The sequence below is a fragment of the Anabas testudineus genome, chromosome 3 (genome assembly GCF_900324465.2).
Source record: "Anabas testudineus chromosome 3, fAnaTes1.2, whole genome shotgun sequence".
In the NCBI taxonomy this organism is placed as follows: domain Eukaryota; kingdom Metazoa; phylum Chordata; class Actinopteri; order Anabantiformes; family Anabantidae; genus Anabas; species Anabas testudineus.
In genome coordinates, this window is record NC_046612.1 from 18,380,767 (window position 1) to 18,407,316 (window position 26,550).

The following is a 26,550-nucleotide window of genomic DNA, read 5'->3' on the forward strand; positions in this document are numbered from 1 at the left end:
TCCATTTAGAGCTGTGCTCTGTCAAAGCCAGCAGAAAGTGTTTGGAATCACTCACCTGAAATGTCAGTGACTTCCTAACAGGGTGTCCATCAGCTTTTTTTTCTAACTGACAAGGGAGCCATTAGCTGGTAGCTGAGTGTGTGTCCTGTGGTGAAAAGGGGTGGGGCTGAGATGTTTTTTTTTTTTTTTCATGTGCAGCATCTGCAGCAAACTGTTGAAGGAAAAAGAAAAGCAGCATCTGGAATGCATCTGTGCATGAAAGCTGTAAGAAGAGCCTACTTATTTATAGTTACCAAGAGGTTTCTTCTTCATTATATATTATAGCTGCTGTTTATGTTCTGCTCCATAAACACACACGCGCGCGCACGCAAAAACACACACGCACGCACGCACAGGTGCCGGCAGCATGACGACACTGCATTGTGTGCAGCATGGACACAATATTTAATCATCCGGTGCTCTGCTGCAGAGGGAGAATATACCATGATGGTGATGCAGACACTAACACAAGGCTGCACACACGCACACACACACCTTCCTCTAACCGTATCCCACCCCCTGCAAACCCACCATTCCCTAGTCCATGATGTAATGCTATCAGACCCCTCCTCTGCTGTCTCTGCCTCCCTCCGTCTCTCACACACTCCTCTCTCTCTCTTTCTCCTTCTCCTCATTCTATTGGTGGCTCCCGCCTGCATCTGCTGTATCAGCTCTGACTCTCTCCTCCGCACACATACACACTCACACACACACACACACACACACACACATATCCACTCGTACACACACGCACGCATGCACGCACACACACTTCCACGCTCCTTGTCACACACTCTTACACATACACTATCAGGGGGATTCCTCCGCCACTGCAGCTCCGCGCGCTCCACCTGGCTCCTGTCTTCCGCCGTGGGGGGAAAGCACGGTGAGTCCCTCCTTTCTCTTATGACAGCAGGCGATTGTGGGTGACAATAAGACAAAAGAATGAAAGGACATTGTTTTTTTCTGCAGAGAGTGGCCGACAAACACCGGGAGGCATTGCTGCCACTGCAGCCTGGGAGGACAGGCTTACAGCTGAGTTTGTGCTTGGAGTAATGAAGTGCTGTGAGGTTGCTCAGTTACTACAGATACCGGTCATCTCGGTGCTGGGTGCCATGGCAATGGATTGTGTTCAGTCAGGGTCTTGGCTCATTGCGTGTCTGTGTCCTACCAAGGTGCTGGAAGCTGTGGGGAGGTGCACGTGTGTGTATTTTGTGCTTTCAGTGAGATGAGAAATCTGTTTGCGTGCATATGTGTGCGTGTGCAGCGTGAACGAGGGAGCCTGAACACGCTCCAGGGTGTTGGATCTTACATGGTCTCTGCTTTGAAATATGTCAATCACTTTGCTTTGAGATTGCACAAGGAAGGAAAAAGAAAAAGAGCTGAATCACATGAATGTAAAACCAAAGCATCTTCTGCATTAAGTCTCTGTGATGGTTTAGTTAGTTCTGACTCCTGGCAGCTGGACAGGGAGGATATATTGGCTACAATAAAACTCTGACAGTCTCATTATGTACAGTGCGTATACATTGTTCTTGTTGTGTCACTGACAAAAGGGTGTGTGCATGTGGTGTGAACTTGTGTGCGAGTGACATTTGGACACTTGCATCAGTCCCTCTGTCCGCTCCATTATGTGCACTGGGCTCTTTCTTTCTATAAGACTCAATGAGATAGAGTCTAATAGGAAAAGTAATTCTATTATTGCCACAGCTTTCGACTGCTAAATGACACATTAATGATAATGGAAATGGGTGAATGAAGTCACTGGTGCATTTTTCTTCCTTAGCTGAGTTCGCCCAAATTGAATTTTGTGTAGCTTTGCACTGCAACGTAACCTTTTAAATCCAGTGTGTTGAAATGTTAATATTTTATATGGTCGGTCTATTTCACATGTGGACACTCTCATAACTAATTCATCCAGATGTTTTTCAATTTCTTTAGCAGCTGACAAAAAAAAAAAAAAAAAAAAGCCAGCTACGAGTCATTGCTTTTCCATTTCACTAAAGTTGGTTCATTTTTAAGTGCCTCCATCCTGTGAAACCTACTGACACATTACTGAGATCCATAATTCAAATATTTTGTGAATCTACAAGTGTAATCCATCAAAATGTCACAACTTCACTGGCACCACAAACCAAACAATACATTTTCCATGCTGGATAATCTTAATGCTGCTCTTCAATTAACTAACAAACACATTATCTTTTCTAGCCCTTCATTATTAGCAGTGATTGCAGCTATAACCACTTAGAAAGGAACAAATCCACAAAGATATTTCAGAAGTCTGCTAAGCTCATTCGAAGTCTCCCCGGCCCTCCACCGAGGACCAAATCTGTTGGTGTATTTTTAATCAGTGATTAGCACATGAAACAGCTCTTCCTTAGGCTGTTTAACTCTGACATGCTCTCTGTGGGCATAAATGGAAAGTAATTAGGATGATGGTCCAAAAACAAACTAATAAACCATTACACAAGGAGCAAGTGCAGTGCGTAGTCAGTTCCCATTGGCTGCCTGAGCATTAGTTGTGTCCTTAAAAGGTTAGTGTGTGGTCATTCTGAGATAGTTTATTGATTTCTTACTGTTTGAATCCCATTAAAGCAGACAGCGTGCCTCTCCACCATCCCAAACACCAAGAGCTAACATTGCAGCCATACACCACACTTGGCTGCTTGTTAATATTCTCCGTGAAGCAGCTTCGGTTGTCTGATGGTGGCGATTCTCTCGTCTCACCTGTTTTCAGCCTGACTTTAGTGCTTCCTCCTGCGACGTGGAGTCGAGGTTGCAGAACTTTGTTGGTATGATTTCATGCCGGCTGAACATTTAATTTAATTAGAAGAATTCATTTTGTGGCTGCCCTCGCTCAATATGAGAATTTGAACTCACTCAAGGTGGAACAATGATAGACTGTTAAAACAAAAAGAGATCCGTTCAGTCAATATTGCTCCGACTAACTGTGTAACCAATTGAACTCCTGCTAACAGCACAGAAGGATTTACCCAGCTCTTACCTCCAGTATACCACTGTTCCACTCTCAGTACTAGTAGCTGTTGTTTTCTTTTTTAAAAATAAAAGGTTGGGATTGTTTAATAGTGTAAAACAGAGACACCACAAGCATTTCTAACAATGACACATTTTACTGTTTGTGGATAAAAACCAAGCTCCTAATAACACTGAGACACATCTTCAACCAAAAAAGCTCTGTAAAATACTAAAGTACTTCTTCACAGTTTAGAGCATCATGCAGCACGGCGCTGGACAGTGCATTGGCAGAGACTAAACAATGAACACATGCAAGAGCAAAAACAAATATGGAGGATGATTCTTGCTCATATGAACATGCGGTCTGTTCAGACCTACATTTTTATTTATTGGTGTAATGAGTTTATCTGGGGAAAGAGTCAGATTTAATACTTGCGTAAAAACATGTCGGGCCGCTAATATTTTGCTCTGCTGTCCAAGCAGCTGATGGGAATTTCTCTCTGTTTTCAATGAGCTGTTTTTCTTGACATTCCACAATCCTCCGCAGAGCTCCGCCGAGAGCAGAGCTGCTCCAAGTTTTGATTTTCTGGTCTTTCATTTAAGGAATAGAATAGGAATTAACCATAATTGATAAACATACCGTTGCCTTAAAAACACAAAAGCAGTGTCTTGCATTTAATGGTATTCCCCTTTAACACCTAATTATATTAAACATCAAGATTAATAAAGGTACACGCACAGAAAAATTCATAAAAATTCAGAAACTCATTAATTCATTCGGCGTGCCCAGAGGCTTTCTTCCACAACCCTCCCCCCTCACGCTGTGCAGCTGTGCAGGACCTTCACCTATGCCCTCCGACTGCGGCACTCACAACCTCCCAGCTTCAAAACCACGAAGAAAGAGGCAGACAAAGAAAATCTGCGTACTGTGCAAAGACGCAAGCCAGCATGTTCATTTAAGCTGCACTGGCCGTCACTGACGTCACTTCTCTCAAGCTCTCAGTCGAAAACGAAACTAGATTAAGGTGCATTAATTTCATAACATCATATAGACGTCAAATTAATGCCACATGTCGGGTCCTCCCCCACTGTGAAGGAAGAAGCTGATATTATTCAGTATGGAAGTTAGAAAAGGCATCCAGACAGTTGGGTTTGTACGTGTACAATGGTTCAAGTCCATTTTATTTCCCTTCCCCATCCACAGAACGGATGCTTACACTCTTTTTCCCTCAGCATCTTAGCATTAAGTTTGTCGACCCTCAGTTAATGTCAAAGAAATACATATAACCTTGAGGGGAAAATCAGGACTGCTGATTTTTAGTCCCAATCATGCCGTCTTGAGCTCATATTATTTTCTGCGATGAGCTGCGTTGACACGTTCACTGGTAAACCTCTAAGCTTTAATTATGTGCGGGAGGCCGCTTCAGAAACTCACTCTGAGATGATTGAACATGTCAGGAATGAAAGCAAAAAAAAAACAAAAAAAAAATCTAAAAGCCAATTAAAGTTGATGACATGATTTACATCTCTGTTTTAATTATTTTCCCTGTCACTATAAACACGAGGCTGTTTCTGACATACAGTATGTGTGCATGAGAGAGGGAGAGAGACAGACAGATTATTGGACAGAGCAGAGGAGCCCCTCTCTTGTCTTTGACATGCATGTGAGGTACCATCAGAAACATTTTCACTTTTCCACATTGATGCTGTTCAGTCACGCTGGCTGTTGCCAACAACCTACATGGACACGAAAGCACTCCCTGCTTTCTTCCGGAGTGCCAAATAATGAACTGGCCCAAAATAACCAAAAGAAAATCATATTCTCTCACTTGGCTCTGCTGGTATCTGGCCATGCAGCTAGTTGCAGTTTTATGTGTCACACATTTATCAATTTTTGCATGAACCCAAACACAATGGAGGGAAATTTAGTTTAGGGCATCTTAAAAAAAAAAAACACTTCTTGGATCTCTACTGAAAGACCATTGAGAGCCACTGGAAAATGGTGTGCGATTCAGTGAACTACTGTCGTTCACTGTGAGTCATGGTGAGTTACCACTAGGCCAAAATCATGTGAACAATATTACATTTTATTCCCACAGTGTTTTTCATCCGCCTGCATATTTGTGACATTTGAGAATTTATGCAGGCAGATGAATTGTTTTACCTTTAGAGTCCAGATGGTTTAACGTGTACATAAAAGTTACTGACAAACATATTTATTCTGGTTCAGTTACACAAATGTGCAGAAAACATATGGTGAGTGGTCACAGCCAAGTGCGTGCAGTTTGATTTAAAGGTATCAAAACAACAAGTCGTTCCTATTTATGATACATGAGCCGCTTGTCACAACAACCCGACTGGATCATTTATGAAGGGAGCAAATAGGAAACTTTCAGGCCGGAGAGGTGCATCAGCTGAATGAATCATCGGTGAGAAGAGAGAAGGTCTCTTGTGTAGAGAGAGCGCTGTGAGTGAGATGTAGGGACATTTTTGGGACTGTCAGAGCGGGACAAGGTGAGAGACGTGGAGATGAGTCATAGTGCAGTCGGCTGTGCAGGAGGCACCTGCAGCAGGCTGCTCTGACCTCATCACAGCCTGTGGAGCTTGCTGGCCAGCTAGAGCACACCTTAGACTGGAGGAGTCATGAGTTTGACCTTGTGCTGTGTCAACAGCTCTCGTCTTCCTCCCCTCTAAGAGAGGCCACACACATTACAGATTAAATAAAACGCAGCAGCCTGTTCTGCACTGTAAGTAAAAGTGCAAAATCAGATTGTGGCCGTTCCCGTGCAGGAACAAGAGTCTACAGCCAGCTAGCAGCCTGCTAGCAGCTCTAACACGCTGGAATTTAATGACAGCGATACTTTGAGCTCAGTGCAAACACAGGCCTGCCAACATGTGCACAATGTGACAATGCTGATGCAGATTTAATCTTTAACACGTTCACTGTCTTAGCATGTGAACATGATATCTTTGCTTGGCAGCACTAAACACTGAGTTTTGACTTACTCTTGTGGAAACGTCAGCAAGATAGATCCTTGAACAACCATGACTGTCTGTAGGATTTACTGTATATAGGCAGTGCAGAGTTCAGGCAAGATCGAGATCTCCCTAAAGTCCCAGTCACACTGCTAACATGGCTGAAAAGATGTGGTCATGCTTTTTATTTTTGCAAGTTCATATTTTGTTTTAGCCTGTGTAGATAACGCCTTGCAAAGTTCCCAATATGACAGACGTTTCAATCCTTCCTATGAACATCAAACAAACACCGTTGATCCTACTGACATACGTTTGACCATGAATTTCCACTATTACTGTTCAGGATTTTGTTGTTTTGGTAAATCCATGAAGCATTTAGGTGAGTCTCTAAATCTGGTGTTGTGTATCACTGAAAGAGTCTCTCATCTACTTAACCCCAATAAAAGCTCCATGGGTGGCTGTGACCTTAATATGAATGGCTGTCGTATGCTCCGCGGTGCGTTCGCGTGCCACAACAACAGGGATATTATGTGAGTGCTGCAGCAGCTTAAGTGGTGAAGCAGTCAACAACTGAGCATTTGTAAAAAAAATGCAACCTTCACAAACCGCCTTTTTCTCCAAGTGTGAGATAAAGTCTCAGTGTAAAAGGCTCCTGATAAACCCACCATGCTCATTACCAGGAGGTCACTTAATTCTTGTGGAAGTGCTTTTACAGACCTACTCAGTATCTTCTTATTGTATCTCCAGTTCTCAAGTGCCAACTTCTGACGACTTTGTTTCTCTTGTTTCGACTTATTTGCATTTTCTTCCTCAGTTTCTTTTTGCAGACCTCCCTCACTCCCACAGTTCTGTAGTCTCGCCGTTTATCGCTGCATATAGGTGGTAAAGAAAGCTCTGTCCACCTCTATAGGACTGCTTATTGCCGAACGGACCATCCACCTCATATTGTTGCAAGCTCGACTTTTGAATAACTTGGATGATTTTAATCTTCTCAGAAGTAATCCTCGATTGAATTTGAGGGATTACCGAGAGCTCGGAAGATAAAGGAGGAACTTTGATTTGGCATCTGTCTGTCAGAGAACATAACATAGCGAGGCGTTCATACATGCCCTTTGCTTTATCTGTGGCACAGTCATGCAAAACCAGTCAGAAAGTCACCACATTTTTTTCAGATTAAAGCATCTGATTGGGCTCTCCGGCTGCAGCCTGGGGCCTTCTGCAGTTTGACTGTCATCACATTTATCAAAATATCACACAAAGTCTCACATTCTTGTATGTCACCAAAAGCTAAGTGCTGGAGACGAGTTATTAATTCTTAAAACGATCCCCTCTGGGAAGAATAGAAGTTGAAGTGTTGTTTCTTTTCTGTGGTATGAATCAGATAATGATTTGTTATCCTCCTTGGCAACCAAAGATAATTATAATTCTCAATTGGAAGTCCCGAGCAGGGCAGAGGGGACAGACGCTGTCAGCAGTCCAGCTTTCTTATTGTCGTTTCAAAAAGAGAGATTACACGAATGGCTGAATCTGGTTGTGTACAGGTCTTTGCCTTTGTACATAATCCCTGTAATTCTCTTTGTGGCGAATGCTCCGAGTTGTCAGTCATTGTTTGAAGGCTGCAGGGGAGCCCGGAGGAGAGGGAGAAAGAGGAACAGTGATACTCGAGTCAGCAGAGCAGGAAAACTTTCTCTTAGCAAAGAAACTCCATCTGAATATCTGAACGTGGACACATGTTTGTCCTTAAAACCAACCAATTGACCAAACTTTGACTTTTTACTCACACTGGAGTAATATGAGTGCATGTCCTGAGTAGTTTGGCCACTTTTTAAATGACATGTGAACACTAGAAGTTTTATTCTAAGACCATATAACTGGACCTGTTGGTTGGACCTGGGGTTATGTCTCATGTGACAGAGCAGTGAGTGCTGCTGGATGTTTCTATAGTTCCTGGTCGGAGGCAGACAGCGTGTGCTGTGGGTGGAGCTCAAGTTGGGAGGTTTGAAAGCGACCAGCTCTCAGTTTGGAGTAAAACAGCTTCGTCTTCGGGCGCACGGAGGATGGACTGAATGGACGCGCGAGTGGACTCTAAAACACGTCTGTTTGCACTTTGCGGATTGAAACATCATCGTGCACCGGTGTTGGACAGTTGTTTTACCTTCGACAGCAAAGACCTGAGCTGCGTGAGCCGGCTTTTGTGTGCTGCAGCTCCTGGATGGTGAGATGTGAGCTCTCATTGTGGCCGCTCGCTCCTCGTCTCTTCTCCGCTGCGGTTCAGGTTAAAACACCTTTAACACGGAGCAGAGACACGTGAGGCTTTCTCTGTTTCTGCTTTTGTGAGAGGAAGGATACTTTGCTAAAACCCTTAATCCAGTACGTTTTAAGTATTGCTTGTATGTCGTGTCTTCGTGTGATGGAGGATTTCTCATTGGCCCGTGTTTTGCCTCTGAATCTGTTCCTCAGGATAGTTTGTGCTCCTCCAGAGCTGCTTTCTTCGTCTCATGCACACGTTGTATCCTTCAACTACACTTAGCACTGGTGTAGAAGTAATAATAATATATATAAGTAGTGTAAAAGTCATGTAAGGAGGTGTGATCCCTGTGTTTCCTGTCTGTAGGTCAACAGCTGATATTTGCATGGAGCCCCAACAAATGGGGAACAGCTCTGTTCCTTTTATCTCTGCTTTCTTTTCACCAGACCTGAAGAAACTTTGGCACATTTGCTGCTGCTAAGTCTCCACTAATCAAACAAGTGTGTTAACAGCATGTTGAATGTTTTGGAATTGATTCCCACACGCTTAATGACACCTGCCTGTTTCCTGTTATTCTCCTCCAAAATTGGGGGCCCCTCTTATCTCTGCTGGCCCGTGGTAGTAGGTGTTGACATACCTCGCATATCGCGCTGCATTCCTGCGAAACAAACACAGTTTGGCCCCCGGAGAAAGCATCCTCTCTGCACGAAACACGGTGCACTTTTAGAAATGTGGGCTCGATGCTGGACTAATGGACCAAATCTGGATGTCCTGATGCGTGTTAGAGCCAACGCGTAGCTCTCTGTTTTGATGATGCTGACATGCTTTGTTGAAATCACACTGTAAATGAGTGGTGGAGCAGTCTGTCCTTTGAGCCCCTGCTGTTTTTCTCCTCCCTGGAACAGTGTTTGATACTATGTCAATAACACTGATACTCTCTGGCTCTCTTACTGTAAACAAACCTGCAGAAAACTTCTTCCTCTAAAAGCTCCCCCCCCCCCCCCCCCCCCCCCCCCCCCCCGTCCCTCTCCTCTTCTCTGAAACACACACATATGCATGCACGCAGACCACCACCCACCTAATCACACACACACACACACACACACACACATTCAAACAAGCCAAACAATCACACAGACTCCACCCAACACTCCACCCACTGTAACAACTTCAGAAGAATGGTCAGCATGTGAAGAGGCTGCAATAAAGAGCTGTAGGGTGAGTAGGAAACGGGGAGGGGGAGATGCTGTGCTGCTTCTAACTCCCAGAAGGTTAGCGATAGTGATCCCATGTAGTGTCCCGAGGCACTGGACACGATCGGTACAAACTGATGGGAGCCTGCGTGTCCAGAGTCCCTGTGCAGCCTCGCATGTAGTACTAAGATGTGGGAAAATAGTCATTTCACTGTGCTGAAGCCAGATTGCACCCAGGGACGGTGCAGACATGACTTTATACGTTGCCTCTTTGTCTGAGAGGGTGTCAGTTAGTTCAAAATGGTTTTGTCGTCAATCCTAAATAAAAACTGCAGTGTGTGTGTGTGTGTGTGCGCGTGAGAACCTCGTGTACGGTGGATCTTGATTTCTCTGAGCTTGCTTCAACTAGACCATTTGGCAGCACACATGCATCAGTTTGAGGAATGTGTAAGAATTCTTGTAGTGTAAATGCAACCCGGAGTGTGAAAAGTCACACGTTGTCTTTACACATGGGCTTTGAGGTTTAACGGTTTTCGTTTGCATTCACCAAAACCTGGCTTCAGCCCTGTTTGTTGCTGCGTCTCTGCATAGCTTTGTGTAGCGAATTGCGAGGCCATTCACATTCAGTGGGACCTGCAGGTTCTGCAGAAAGTCTGGCCAGACCCTGCAGGAGTTTCAATGGAGTGCTCAGAATGCAGGTGCTGTTCCTCTGAGGCCAAGCTGATGAGTCTGACGTTCATTTTTCCCAATCTGGCTTCTTTCTTTTTTTTTTTTTTTTACCTGCTTCTTCCAAATCTGGCTTCACTTTCACAAATAAATCAAACTATGCAGCTGCAGGCTCAAACATGCACATAACAGAATGACATCAGTCCTGTTAGACTGCACATTTGCCTGATCCAAACTGTGATTTGGATCTGTGCACTTACAGAGTGTATATACTGTATGTACAGCGTATACTCTCCATCTTTCAAGGTTTACATTTCTATACATGCCATGCATCTTAGTAGTATTTCTACTCCACGTCTGGTCTCGCTGTGAAAGGTTAATGCAAAATTCTCCAGTCTAATCGTTTTCAAGTACACCTGCAGTTGAGCGAAGGAGAATGCTTCAGCGCTATAATATTCATATAGTGATTCACGGCCATAATAAAGCTTGACAGTGGCTCACCAGTGTTAATTCTGATTTGAAATAGTCTCCAAAACCAAGTTGGACACCTCGTATTGAACCATTCAGACCTATTGTCAGTGCTGGTTTATCACTTCCCTGCATGAGTCTTGCAAGTGCTTCAAGTTTGTCAGAACTGGCCTCCGCAGTCACTTCGACGAGGGCTTAGCTGAGGTGGCTGTCTCTGGATGGAAATGCGTTATGTAACACATTCCTCTCTAGAGTGAAATTAATGCTGTCTCCATTTTCCTTCTCTTGTTTTGAAAGAAATGTAGAGAAAAAGATAAACTCTGACTTCGTAATGGAAAGCAGACTTTCTGTCTGCCTCCAGTGTTTTTCTTGTGGATCCACCGTTGTACATTGTGCATTTCAGTGGGTGTGAAATGCATACAGTTAGTTAGTGTTTTTATTTTGCAGTAGGGTTGTGCTGAGATTCTGTATTTACATGGGGCATTACCAAGCAGGACTATGCTTTTTTTTTTTAGCCATAAAAACAAAGAGCTCGTTTTGAGACGCGTGGCAGGTCACCTGACAATTAAAGAAACAGTGTGCTGCTTTACGTTGACTGAACCGCGTTGGCACATAATGTGGTGCCTCCATCCGTGTGACTCATTTCCAATTTGATTTCCTACTCACTGGATATCAGAATCGATACAGATTAAATGACAAGTAGATAACAGATGCTGCATCTGCTTTTAAAACTGTATTTAAAAAATCATATTATCTGATGTTTCAATACCAGCTACATGCACATATCGAAGAAGTCCATTTATATTAAGGACTGTATTAAAGTTATTTAAGATGAGAGGCTTAAAAAAAAGGGAGGGTACTGACATTTTTATTTTGGCTCAAGGGAGGTTACTCTACTTTTTTTTTTTTTTTTTTATCATCCTGGATTTATGTTTTATTGCTACTTTTATTTCTAACTCCAACGAAGAGCCTAAATGAAATAACAGTGATTCAAAGAAGTAAAACAAAGGTTCTATGGCGCTCCCTAACAGCGTACAGTCTCTTACTCAAAGGGTCGGCTAATGTAGCCTTCTGTTACAGTTTCATTGGAAATCAATCCATCATAATGTTAGCAGTCTTTCCATTTATTTCCCCACTTTAGTGTTATAGTTAAATAAATTCATTATGACCGCATTTGTTATTTGTCCGGTGTATCTTCTATTATCAGCGGGATTGGTGCCAGGAGGGACCATACAGTTGACTTATTACTTCCTTTACTGGCAGCGACTGCTTGCAAAGGCGAAGACACAGCCCCAACCTCACAGTGAACAAAAGCAGAAGTGCTTCAGCTGTTCCTTTTGAAGTCGACATGTTTGCTGAGAGTAAACAACCACCTGCCTTCAAGCAGCAAACCTAAGGAAAGACACCGACAAACTGTCTTGTTTCCACTTGGGATGAGTAATGTGAAGAGCTCTGCGGTCAGGGCTTGTGGTTTCAATCATCCACATTTGTACCTGAAGTGACTGCGGCGTCTCACAAGGTGGAGCAGCGTCCAGAGACAGAATATTGTCATCTGATACGCTTTTAAATCCTATTGCCCTGCTTGTCAAGTTGTGTAAAGAAATGAGTCCTCACATGGGTTCAACAGCAGGGATTAATCGGTGCTCGCCCCCCCAACTCGATGTTTAAGTCATGAGATGAACGGCCTGGTCTGGACAGCCAAGTTTTGGGATTTGATGGTGTAATTAGCAGACGGACTGAGATGCTAACACAGCGTGGTCCAGACCTCACAAAGGCCTCCATTGTGTGATTACGCGACTGTAAATCTTTTACTCTCCTTTGTCACGCCACACAGTTTGTTCACAGTCTTGACTGACATCATCATCAGCCCAGCACATGAATGAGATGTTGTTTGTTGTGGCCACTTCACACTCACTGGCCACTTTATTGGTTACACCAACTGTGATTTCTACTTTTTTACAAAGTTATCATTTCTCAGTTTTTGTTGAAACTGTCAGAAAGGTGATAATTCTGCTGTATGTTTATTATTGAGGTCATGAGGAAGGAGAGGAGGAGAGTGGCAGGGAAATAAATGAAATGCCGGTGTTTTAGTTTCACTGCTGACGTCTTTGGACAATCATTAAATTGCATTCTGTCAAACTGGTAAGCCTGAAGCAAATGGAGGTTCACAGTCCTCGTTTTGTTGTTGTGATGTTCCCACCCAAGGCAAAATGTTCAGTTCAAATTATGATTATTTTCTCCATGGTCAGCGCAATTAGTCTAAATGGGTCATCAGGTTAATAGTGTGGAGGGTTTTTCAACCCAGAAGCACATAATAAACAAAAGGAGATTGGTGTAATCCATTTTCCAGTCAGTTTGCAGTCTAATAGCGATCATTTTAAATGCAGCAAAGAGATTTCCTCATAAGTGGCTCGCGACTCTCCAAAGGCTCCCATAGTTTCTCTAACAGGGCTGTGATCAAGTGGAACTTGGGAGAAATTATGCCTCCTATCACACCGAGCTCTGACTGACGTGCACAGCTCATTATTGACGCTTTGCAAGTTTCTCGAGAACCGATCTCCCACTGTTCTCCGTCAGGCTTGAATAATTCGAGGCAAGGGCAAGACTGTATCAGAAGGAATAAGGTGACCCCAACTCTCCTTTAAGCACTTATCTCCTCTGCCAGTTCTGCCTCACTCACTTGTTTGAAATGATAATTGCTCCTCGCTGCATGGCACAGCAGCGCGGTATGTACAGTACACTTATGTAAAGGCGAGTTGGAATATTCCTCAGTCTGTTTGAGCTTAGGATCATAGTTAAAGTGGTGTCACGTCTCGCTCGTTTTCTCTTCAGTTCAACACAGTGTGTCTATAGCATGTTGGGATAGATGTCGCAGGTAGACAAGCCCCACAGAGGGATGTAAATCTGAGTGCATCACTGCATTTTAATGAATACCTTTGACTGTGGGGCTCGGACATGACGGGATCATGGAAACGGTGCACGTACTACAGTTAAACAATTAACACAGAGCTGTCTGGTGGCGCAGGGTCATGCAAAGCCAATTAGGGCACATTCAGTGCTAGTGTGGTACCTGATTAACATGAGAAAAGGAAGCTCCGCTCTAAAGAGGTGGATCAGCCAGGGAGTGTGTTTATCTGCACTTTATTACGTTGATTAAGAGTCCAGTTCTTGTCATGACGCACCAAAAACCAAATCATCTAGTGTTTTTGTGGTTGTGAAATAAAATGTTTGCTGAAGGAAATAAACAAATCGTGCACGTGTGATTTTGAAATAGCACATCGAGAGGATTGTGCAACTAAAGCAGCACATTCCACACCGAGTGCTTTTCTAGTTTAGTACACTGTGTTACTCTAAAAGACTGCTTTTATTCTTATTCACCTTTATCTGATGTTGGTTTGAAACCTCAGCAAGTGAGTATTTAGAAATATCAGGGCGTCCGCTTCATTAGTAGGTACGCATTCTCTAAAGCAAAATTTAAATTTGTTGTTATTTGATTGTTTTCATAATCATCATCACGGTGCGTTTGAGTGCTTCAGGGACATACCACAGCAGGATGCATTACAGCAAGTCATCAATAGAAAGACAATTCTATGAATAATTAATAATACATGCAGGAAAAGCCGGTGTGTTCATATTATCGTTGTGGGATCACACATGTCAATAAATAATTCAGTGAAGCCTGTTGGTTTCAATTCTCAGAGCCTTTCATATTAATGTCAGATAAACTCAGGATGACACGCCCTGTTGTGCCCAGGAAATAACAACCACTAACATATGGTCTGGGCTGTTCTTTCTCTCCTTCTTTAAAGATTTCAACCTTTGCAAACAAAAGCATTTGGAAAATCAGAATAATAAAACAGGAAATGGTAGTAGAGTGGATGCAGTAAATCCTAACACAAATGTAAAGCATTGGACTCAGGCGTAAATGATCTGCTCTCTTGCAGCTGATATCATCAGCCGCTTGCTGTCATTATGCTGGCACAGAGGAAATGGAGAGGGATATGTTAAATCAGTGGGGACTGATTAGCAATTTTTCTTGTGTTGTTTGTACAAATTTGTCTCTTTCAGAGGAAGTTTGCCTTCAGGCATTAGGATCCCGAATCTTCAGTCTGCAGCTGTTCCATATTATAGACTTAAAAGTTGGAGTGTGCATAAAGGTTTTTATTTTATCCTGAGTTAAAATCTCTTCTGAGGCCTCAGTTTGCTTCAAAGCCAGGAAAATCATGTTATCTGCAGGGTAGAAATGATATTGGGACGACAATGTAAGAACAGTTTTCTTTCTGGTTGGTTTATGTGCGTTGTGTTTGTTTTTCTTCCAAGTAACTTAAAAGAAAAAGTGAAAGCAAGCTACTTTAACTGAATTCATATCGAAACTGTTGTTTCTTTTATGTTTACAGACATTTTAAGATGATCTATTTAAATAATTTACATTTAGTCATTTCATTTCATTTCGTTTCCTGCTCTATAGACATTTCCTCTAAGAAATAAAAAACATGTAAGATATATTGTGAGACCTGCATTATCTTTAGCTTTGGATACGTTAGGGTTGATCATATTAAAAACTACTCAGAGGTTTTTTGTGAGCTTCGTCTCGGATGGATGCATTTGTCGCAAGAGGCTTTTTACATTTCTGAGAAAGCGGTGACTCATTTTAGTTGAGTGTAGATTAGTGTGAACTTCCTGTTGTTAGAATTCCACAGAGCTATTAACTTGTTGTCCAGTGCCAAAACTAACTTGGATTTTTCAATTGGAAGATTTTGGATCCTCAGACCAACTTGTTGAAAAGAGCCATTTCCCTTCACTTCTGTTTAGTGTTTAACATGTTATAAATATGTATCCTGACTGAAAAGGTTCTTAAAGTCACCGTGGGTCTAACGTCAGAGTTACATCTCGATGTGTGCAGTCAGTGACGTCATTACTCCGCATCTCTGTGTAGCATCTTTGTCACGGAGCTCTCTCCCTTTTTCAGACATGCTGATTCATGCACTGACGTTGCATAAACTCACAAAGTCACTGTGATAATGAATTTACTATGAGTTCTGCTTCAGCTTAGGAAACAATCGCTGCTGCCTCTGCTGCTTCACATGGGTGGGGGGGGGGTTCAGTTTATTTTTAACCCAGTCTTGGTTTATTTAGGAGGCAGCTTACATGGTGTTACAGGCAGTCTACTGAACCCCCCCCCCCCATCCCCCCCCCCACCTCATTCCCAGGTGGACTGGATGAGAGGAAATGTTGCACCCTGTGTTCTAACAAAGCACAGACAGAGAGCTGTGTGTAATAGACGGCGCAACAGCAACTGAACATTAATTTCCACCCATGACTGAGGAATCCACTCAGCTGTCAAAAAAGTTAGTTCCCAGATCCTCTGTTTATTAGCTATTTACCAGATGGACTAAATTACCTTCAAGATCTGAAGTGCAGCTGTGCTGTGTTTGGTTTAGCCACAGGGGCGAAGCTCGCCGGTGATGGTCAGGACGATTAATGGCTCCAAACTGTGGACCCACTCTCAACATGTGCTACACACAGAAGATATGTATTTTTGTTTATATGGCGTGATGTGTAGTTAACTACTGTGGAGTCCATTTTTCTGTAATTTGTAGTGAATACTTACATTTTTGGGTGATGAGGCCACCACAGCTTTTAGTTATCATGCACCAGTGACTTCATACTAACTCTGTCCAACAGCTCTTCATTTCAGTGAATAGAAGGTGAGCTCAACAAGTGAATATGGCCGTAAGCATACATTGGGTAAAAGATATTAGTTTAACAGTAAATTAACAAACATCTCAAAGTCAGTTAACTGACCAACCATTACGTTGTTTTGCAGCATGATTGACGCGCTGCCTGCTCAGCTTATAAGGCTCCTATAAGCGTGATGTATAGTGACAAATGCAGCATGGAGCCTCTGTCTTGCCAGTCGCCTGCTGAGTTCTGCCCAGTTTAATAGGTCAGTGAATAGTAATGTAGACACGGGGGGCCGTGCCGTTCTTCTAAGGGTCGGACAATGAACAGGAAAAAAAAAGTTTTATTTTTTAAAAACGGTTATTTAGTCCTATGAAAACAATTAAACCTTTCAGTGTCTCCTTTTTTAAGCTGCTGGGAACAGTCATTGATACTTTTACGATGTAGTCTTCCAAAGTCACCCCAAAAACTCAGACAGCTTCAACTTTGATTGCTGTCATGCAATTAAACGCGAATGCGTTTATAGTTCCCTTTCACTTGGACTTAGATGTACTCATGATACTGTTAATGGATTGGACCGCAGCCTAATCTAGCCTCATGTCAAGCTCTGTGATGGCACTCATCACAGAGTCCTGCCGATTCTCTCCGTAAGTGTCTCGGTCAGTGCCAAAGTCTAAATGAGAGAAAAGTCACTTTGCACAGATGAGTTATTAGGAGCTGCTCATCGAGCACAAAGCCCAGTTGTTTATACAGAGCTAGCAAATGGTTAGCACGCATGCTGTTCCCGATCCAGTGAACTCGCCATGACCTGGCAGAGTGCATCATTCAGTGCGTCTGTCACATCTTTTCCCTCTCTCAACAGATGCAGGTATTAATAGAGCGTCTCGGGGGAGTTTCGAAAGGTTAATGAATCTGTAGCCTTAAGCAATATGGTAACAGATTCACCCTTCATATATACATGGAGCAGCAGACCCTCTCCTGAATGAGCAGATGGGGCCTGTGGCACTGAGCATAGTGGGCCGCCTGTACTGTAACAGCTCCACTTGAACAGAGCTCTAATCCAATAAGTCTCATAATTGTTGTTTCTTATAAAATGGCTTTCTTTGGTCGAACACTTGTTGTCCAATGTGATTTAATACTTATTCATGTTTAATACTTTCGGGGCAGATCCATGTTTTATTATTTCTTCACAACTGATTAGGACTCTACATGATTCATTTCACTGAAATGCTCGTACGTGTGTCAACCAAACATCGTCTAGGGACAACTCGGCATTTGTCAGTTTACTTGGATTTCATGCCATCGCTAAGCTTGAACTGATCTGCATTTGATTTGTGGGACATCCATCTTCTGCTCCTCACGACAGACGACGTTATCATTCACTTAAATCATGTATAAATATGATCATGAGTTGCTGAGCATAATGACTGTACCAACTCTGTAAGAACCAGTTTATTCAGGTCCTTTACACTCTCTGATAAGCTCCTCACCTCCTAACCTGTCTAACACGAGTTTGCATATTGGCCACCAAAGTACTTTTGGTCACACTGATGACTATTTTAGGCATTTAATGTTCAATAAAAGAGTGTTGGGATATTTCTTTATGCATTAGTGCCCTTCAGAATTGGACAGAAAGTTTCCTACTTTATCAGAGATCCAGGAAATCCTCCTAACAGCACCCCTCTCTTTTCATTAAAATTTAAAAGGCTCTGGAGTTACATAAGGATATGCCCTGGGAACACGGAGACCTGGAGCGTGTGACACACGCAGGGCTGCCATGCTTGTTGTTGCGCTCTCAGCAGACATAAGAGGGACCAGCAGAGGAGGAGGTAGATATTACAGGATCACGGGTGGCTGCATCGGCCTCCAGCCAGCTTCACTAGAGCAGCGGGAACCAAAGCAGGGTGGTGAAGAGTGACAGACATGTTGGTACACTGCTTGAGACTCCAGGGATGGACAGAGACACGGGTTACACAGTGAAAGAGAGATAAAGAGAAAAAGCGATGTCCAGTACTTTATTCAGTAAAACTTCTGTGTGGTGAGACAGATGACCTTTCTACCAGCCAGTACAACAATGCCCGTTCCCCAGTCCAGCAAGTCAACAAGCCATTCAGTCAGAAAGCTTTAAATCCTGCCTGGTGCCGGTCTAGAAGCCTCTCTCTGACACACGCTTTTCTTGCACTGTACTGTTCTTGTACTTGTACTGTACTGGACTGTACTGTAAATATTTGAATGAGGACCTGTGGGAGTTGTTGCAGTGATGCAGGCTCTGTGTCCAGAGACGCCATGTGTTCGCCAGTGTTTACTTTACAGACGTCACCACCTGTGTGGGAGCTCCGTGGAGCCATCCAGTGCTGTCAGGCAGTAAGAACCAGTGGGTTGTGTTACTTCACAGGAATCGTTTTCGTTGGGCTCACTGAACCGAGGTGCCTGCACTCTTTCTCGGGACACTGGCGAAGCCACGTGTCACAGTTCGCACTCCTCTGGTTTGAGTTTTGAAAGCCTTTCCAAATATTTATGCATCAGTAATACTATGTTTGTAGATATTCGTGTGTCCTTTCGAGATGAAACTTTGCTCATCCCCTGACCCTTCGTATGGTGTCATTGCACTGCATCCCAATTATACGTAATGTCTGTATGATGCAAACGTATGAATTAAACCAGTGGTTCTTCTGTGACATCTGTGTGTTTTGTGCTAATTTGCAGTACGATGGTGAACATGGTAAAGACTGCACATTGTAGCATTTTAGCATTGTGGGCATCTTACTGTGTCAATATTAGCATTTAATTTATAGCACTGCTGTTTCAAATGTAGCCCTGCTATCATGGCAGGATGAAATCGATGGGAATAGTACTTCAGCTGTTTTCCACAGAGCACAGATGTGTTCGTTGCACCTCTTACAAATTACAGAGTTGCATCGGGAGTCACTGTTCTTTCATTTATTTCCCCGCGTAACCACAAAATACGTGCCAAGCTCCTATATCATTTTCTCTGAGATCTCTTACTGACTCTTGACAACAGCGTAATTAAATGCAGGGATTAAAAAAAAAAAATCCAACAGTCGTTTCATCTCATAGAAAGACTTTGTGGCTTGCAGTGCAAACAGCAAACATTAATTTAGACGTAATAGTTTGTTGACCCTTGGGGCCGCCACATGTGAGCGGCCCGGTGGTCTGGATGATGTTGTTAAGTGGAGTTTTTATTTGACAGTGTGGTGACGGAGTAAACAGGAGAAGCATATACATTAGATCTGTTACTGTGCCTTGTTTCTTAGCTGAAGGCCGGTGCTACAGTTGAATATGAAAGTCACGGGAGATGAGCGTTTGGGTGACGCTTTTGTTCGCTGTCAAAGCTGATAAATAAGTCAACATTGCATTTCTGTTTTAATGTTTGCAGTAAAATCTACGTCTACATCCTCCAGAACAAACCACAGCCAGATGGATCAGTGTTTTGTGCTTTTGTAGTTGTTGGTTGCACTGAAGTGTGAGAAGTTGGAAGAGGATCTGTTATTTTAGTTCTTTTTTTAACATGCTCTTGGATCAAACATAAAGACACAGATTGTCTCTCTTCTCTCCACAGATCCAAAATGATTTCTGCTAAATGGCCACGGGTCGGGGCTTAGCACTGATCCACTGAAGAGCACTATGAGTGGATGAAAACAAGCGGCCTTTAATCCAGAAAGGATTCCTCTTCTCTGCGATAACCGTTTGTAAGGACCACTGGGAGTACAAGACTCAAGTCAAGGACACGTTCAGTCCCCATCAGCCTGTAGGACGATGGGAGTGAGAGAATAAGCCTCGGGAGGTGCTTGATGAAGTCCAAGGAATCCTAACACGTTGTGATTTAGTGTGAGAGGATCAGACAACCATGTGGACACTAGCTGGAACCGTCCACTGTCTTCTGGCTGCTGCGCTGCTGTCGCTTAGCTGCCTCCAATCAGTGACGACCACCGAGGATGATGTCACGCCACGCATCAGCTTCCCGTACAGTGAGTTGAAACAATCGCATGAACATTTTTATTTAGTCGAGATTATTGCACATATTTCTTGAAGTCCTGTTTTTGCAGCGTCAGTCGTTGAGGTATACTGTAGCTTAGCAACTGTAACTGCAGTGGATGGTTTCTTTTTATAACTATACACAAGCCTTTACATGGCTCTCATTTCTAAACATGCCAGCCAGGTTTGACGCATATGGTTTGAAGGTGTCGTTCACTTAAGCTAGTCAGTGGGGATTTTGGCCGACCAGACAACTATCACAAACTCAAACTAAGAACTCTGCTTTATTATAAATTATTATTATCATGTTGAGAATCAAATCTGTTATTTGACTTTAACTACAGTAAATAAAGAAGAAGATGATTTAGTGAACTGTTAAGTCCACACAAAATAATGTCATTTAGGTCAGTGGTGAACAAATACAGCTGTGTGAAGTCAAGAAGCCACTTGTACACTGTATTCACAGAGACGTGCCTGCAGGCCTCGTGCACACGTGCCACGACACCCACAGTTCGAAAACCGCTTCTCAAAAACACATGCAATTAAAAGTTTGTTCTGTTTTCTTTTTAAGATTAGATTTCCTTTTGCCTAGAGCTTTGACAGAATGACAGGGTGAAATATGCATGATATAGTATAACGTGCGACTTCTCAAAGTGAAGAGCAGTCTGGAGCCCACTAACTGTTCAGAGGTGAATATTAAAGTCGGCGTCATACATTCAATCACACTGTTTCCCACAAATAGTAAAGAAAAGGTAAATAGATTGAATGGAAGACCTTGATTTTGCACCTGACTCCATCATTGCATATAATTACTCCACACACACTGTGGCACTCGTCTCATTAATATAACTGTGGATTAAGCTTTCATAATTTTAATCATGGCTTTTTTTTGGCTATTGTTTCAGCAGTTTGGTTATTGATGGAGACATTATGGGAGCTTATAACAAATGAGAGGGGAGAGAAATAAGGTTGCTGTTTGAATGTGGTACACAGAGAAATCGGACTGCTTTTTCAGCGAAACGTCGCTAAACACGTACATTAAGATTGTTAAAATTAGCCCCCTAGATTGTACCCTGTGTTTTTGTTCTGTCCTTGTGTCTACTGTGCAAAACTGCTGATAAAGGCAAATGTTGATCCAGCAGCAACCAAAGTATAGGCTTGTGGATGTAGGGGTGTGTTGGCTCCTGTAAACACTACCTGTCTGAATTTGGAGTTCCTCCCTCTGGGAAAGAAAAAACAACATGCTGGTTTCGTCAACTCCTCAGCAAATTGAGTGAAGGATCATGCTGGAATTCACATGCAGCATCTTAAACTGGCATCGCTCATACCCGAGAACAAGCTTTCACATACTGGAGCCATTTAAACTTGCTTCTCAAAGAACTAAATGGATTAAATTGGCTCAAGGCTGGTTCCCAGCAACCAAGTATTTTTCAAACCACTGATGTTTTCCTCCCACCCCCCACCCCCCTTTGCTTTACTGCACTCAGCATTCATAATCAAAATTTCACGTATTTTGACATAAACGGTTAGTGATTGAGACTGAGGAGCGTAAGTAGCAGTGTGACACAACATGCTTTTCAGCTGATAACACGCTGCAGAAAATCTCATTTAAATGTCACTGACACTGATTGTAACGTATTCATCAAGAGTACAGCAACAGAGTCTGCACCAGCACTCACATGCTGAACGCTTCACACACAAACTTCCTTCAATCCAAGTCAAACCACTGATACAAAAGATGGAACGGGTTGTCCCTTTAAACCTCCATTTTGGTTTGTATCGTGTGTAAAGAGTAGGGGGGGACCTGGGCTGTCCACTCCACTGAGAACGGGCCCTTGCTTCAGTACAAGCTTTTTCCTGGAAAAAGGTCCCTTTTCCTTTTGTGCTCCTTCCCTCTCCTCTTGCTCCTTCCCTCTCTCCTAATGAGCAGGCTAATCTCTCGTGTGCAGTGAGTGGAGGTTTTTGTGGGCGCTGTAGTGGGAGAGCTTGGTCTGGTTTTCATTATGGCTGTTGTGAAGAGAGAGGCAGCACAAAGGATCATGGGACCTGAAGCAGTAAACCTCAGCGAGGCATGTGGCCTGTATCACTTGGTGATCAGAAACATCTCGACAGGATGGTGGTGTGTGGAGGTGATGATTTATTTTTACTTCTTTAATTTTCTTTTACTTGGAACAACAAGGAGAAATTCAAGCTCTGCCCCAATGAAGACGTTTTAAATCTATTTAGTTCTTAGGGGTATTTGGCAAACAGACTTTTTCTCAAAGATCACCTAACTGTTGCTGAACGTCTCCCCTTACATCAATAGTTTGACATTTTAAAAATTCAGAGTGAATTAGTTACCCTGGCTCTGTGCAAATGTAACAAAATCCATCTTCAAGCCCCTCCAAAATACAGTAACATAATTTTAGTAAACCCAAGTGAAGAAAAATCCATATGCAGACCTTTGAAATACTCAGACAGAACCAGGCTGTTTCCCCCTGACTGCAGTCTTTATGCTTGGTAATGATGCTGTATATTACTTTATATTTACAGTGCAGACACAGTCCTACAATGAGTATTACTACTTTAATAATTAATTACATCAATCTCAGTGTAGTTTAATATATAGCAGATAACATAATAATAATAATATAATATATATATATATATATATATATATATATATATATATATATATATATATATATATATATATATATATATATATATAGTTATAAATATAATTGGTTATCTGCTTACGTTGAGAAAGCCACAGCATCTCAAACAGGCAGTTTTACATCCAAGGTTCGTGTGTACTCTACTGTACGTAAAGTAAGGGGGAACGTTTTCACTGTTACACTTTCATACCGGCTACCAGTAGACAAACTAATCACAATAGTCCTTTTAAATCACGCTGCTGAACACGCCCAGTGTGCACCGTGTCCTTTCCCGTTTACGTTTGGTTTATGATCGGTGAATATTGTGCACTTTCTGTCATGCATGCTAATCCAGTGACCTTGGCAGTGTGTGGATCGCAGTGCAGACACAGAGGAGGGGCACGAAGGGGTGGGGTGGGGGGGGAAGGGTTTGTGCAAATACTCGTGAGGGTTTAGACATGCTCCGATGCCCACCTAAAACCCAACAAGGACACGCCCACTGATCCTGAAAGGAAAATGGTCTTTGGCTTCCAGCAGAGGTGGCACTCACAAGTGCCTGCAATATAACGCCACAACAGCCGCTTCAATGGCGAATAATTACAGTACATCAGCTCCGTCTGTTTCAGACATTTTAATGGCTTCATCGCCTGCACGCTCCAGGGAATGTACAGAAAAGTTCAGTCTGTGCAGATTTCAATGAGGAACATTTGATTTGAAGAAAATGGCAAGCGGCGAGGAATAATGGTGTAGATATTAATTAAGATGGACAAAAAGGAATGCGAGGTTAAGGAGTTGTCTTTTTTTGTGATGCAGTGCAGATTTCTCCCAAAATACTACCAAAAATATCTTGCAGCAGAGATTTAGTACGTTTGCTGTGACATGAAGAACTCTTTTTTTTTTTTTTAAATGATAGAATTAATGTGACTTTTCTTTGACTGTGAAGCTTTAAGCATTCAAATGGTTTCTGTGGTGGTGGCTGTAAATCACTCCGTATGGCTTTTTAAATTAAAGTCACACTACATAACATTTTTATTTCACCACTTATACTGTCAGAAAGACGAGTTTTATTTCTGTATCATTCGACATTACAATGGTGTTGAATACGTGCACTGCTTTTACCACGAAGCACTTTACTTTCCTATAACAGCAGAGCTGATCTCCGTTAATGTTAAATTGCAGGTATTGTCACCATAAATGTTGAGCACATCGGCATCCTCCACTGTTCACGCTGCAAAAAGGCAGGCTTTGGTTTTCAAAAGGATTTCATAGAGTCCGCAGATGGAAACATATCAAGGCTCTTCTATTACTCCTCGCTATGAAGGTAGATTCTCTCATACACTAGAGCAGGGTGATAATCTAACCATTATTCTGACACACTTCCAACGTGTTAATACACTCCACACACCTCTTATTCATAATTATCGGTGTAGGTGTCCCAGTGAGGCTGAGCTGGAGGCTTCTGTGTCTGATTTTTGGCTTCATTCTTTTGTGTAGGACTTGATCAGTGACAACAAATGACAACAGCAGGTGTGAGGTGTGGCGATCACAGGAAAGGAAGCTCTGTCCTTATCGGTATAAATGACACCTGTTCACAGACATAGATTGGATAGTTTTTTAACTATGTTGGGGCAGAGTAAACCCCTGTGAGCCGAAATATGGAGACTGGTGCCGCAGGTGTGGAGACCCTGAGCTCACGGGACTCCTGACAACAGCAGCATGACTACAGGAAATAAATGTGACAGTGGAACGGCAGGACTAAGAGCTTACAGCTGTCATCCTCAGTTACTTTGCAGCGGATCAGAAGGGAGGAGTTGACTCGATGTGACTCCAGCCTGCTCTTCTCATCAGGGGCCTCTGCAGACGAGCTCAACTCAAAATCAACAAGTGTTCAGACTAAGAAATGGCAGCAGACATGGATCGAAGCGTGCTGTACTGGGATTCTAGCTGTGGCAGATGGTTTTGGGATTTGGGTGTTTTCAGTGCCAATATAAATGATTTTTTTTTTTTTCATCTTCAAGTCCCTTTGCCATTCATCAAGCCATGTGTTTTTCTGTGTGTGTGACAATGCAAGTAACGACCAAAATAAATACATGAGAAGAAATGGAATATGGAAGATGGACTGGGATATGGAAAGCTGTCAGAAGTGTGTGATATCGCTTTAGAGTTATTAGGCGTAAGATTTCACTCCTGGTTGTATTTGACACCTGGCAGTAACCCCGTGCGAGAGTCAAAGCCACAGCAGAAACAAAACGGCACAAGTGCAGCCGGTGTATGAGTTCACAAAATGCAGACAGCTGCTGTTTTCTTGTTTTGTCGACACATTTTTGTGATGAATGATCGCTTTCAGCGATAACCTCACGACAAACACAGACACTGCAGGTACATGGAGCTTCACACGGATATTAGGAGTAACCTAATACAGCGGTGATAAGGTGGCAGTACAGACAGTCACACTGGATCACACGCGCGCATCGTTTCTGTGGGAATCCCTTACCACCAACAGGATAAACTGCTATAGATGGGTAATTATATAATGTAAACCCACTGGATGACTCAAGTTCACAACCCTATTAACACACTTTATAATGAGTAATTGTATCTTAACCTTCTTCATAGTAGCTATATTTAAATTCACCAGCTGCCTCTGGTTGATATCCAAACTGGATGTTGCTCTTTCAGCAGCTTTAGCTTTGGACGTCACCTCCACTGGAGCAGAAAGCAAATAGTCTGAACCTGTGTGTATCAGATTCAAGTGACACCTGCTGTCTGCGAAGGCTAAGAGTAAGATGGAGCAGGAAACAGAAAGAGAGGCTGCCACAGGCGCATGTTTTGAATTGCAAGTGGAGAAATTACACCAGCTATCTGTCTCCTACTCTTTCTCTGTCTCGGCCTCTGGCGTTGAGTAACTCACTCGGATGCCACATAGACTCTGTCTCTGTCTCGCTGAGACTATCCAGGGTTTTGTAAGCTTTCAGCTGTGATGGACCCCTGCACTCCTTCACTCTGCTGCGTTGAGTGTTTAGTGGGTGCGTGCCAATCCAGAGTGCATCAGAATGACACCTTAGAGCCAATAATTACAGAGCTGAGCATCATGTCTGTGTCCGCCCCTTGTTCCAGGCTTTTAGAGGTATGCAGCGTTTTATGCTCTCACATTGTCAGTACATGTGTGGGTCTTTTCTTTTTTTTTTTTTTTTTCTTTCTCAAGTAGGTGAGGGGGACATTGTTCATTATTTAAAGGCATTTGCAGTACATGCTACTATTTGAAATGTCCAATAAATGTTAATTCCATGCTAAGTATGTGGCACCATTAACACTCTTTTAGCTGCATAATCCTCACACACAACAAACACTGGACTTGCACACTGTGCCAGTCCAGTGTGTCAGACTCTAGCTGCAACGTGTATACACACACTCATGGGCATCATACACGTTATATACACACACAATCGCATCATCATTGATTGGGAACAGCACACGAGTGCCACACTGTGAGACAGTGCTACCAGCAGCTACGAGTTTCTCTGCCCGACTTTCTTTCTTTCTCTTTCTTCCTCTCGATCAAGTTCGTTTTTGGAGTTTGTGCTTTAAGTGCATTTGCAGAATGCGACGCCTGAGTCACTACTTCATTGACAGTGCAACAAATACAGATGAAACCCTTTATGTTGAA

At 42.8% G+C, this 26,550-nt stretch overlaps 1 protein-coding gene across 6 annotated transcripts in view; it reads left to right on the plus strand.

Annotated features, from left to right (window-relative positions):
* Positions 1–902: 902 nt before the first annotated feature.
* LOC113174256 (semaphorin-4B-like) overlaps positions 903–26,550 on the plus strand; it is a 45,268-nt gene continuing 19,620 nt past the window's right edge. Inside the window, exons 1-2 of one of the 6 annotated variants that reach the window (XM_026378091.1) lie at positions 903–925; positions 19,832–20,240. In XM_026378091.1, the coding sequence (XP_026233876.1) occupies positions 20,120–20,240 (121 nt within the window). In that variant the 5' untranslated portion in view covers positions 903–925; positions 19,832–20,119. Of the gene's footprint in view, positions 926–7,995; positions 8,302–8,343; positions 8,365–9,442; positions 9,461–19,831; positions 20,241–26,550 lie in introns of those variants that run through there. The other 5 variants (XM_026378087.1, XM_026378086.1, XM_026378088.1 and 2 more) reach the window with 5 other exon arrangements.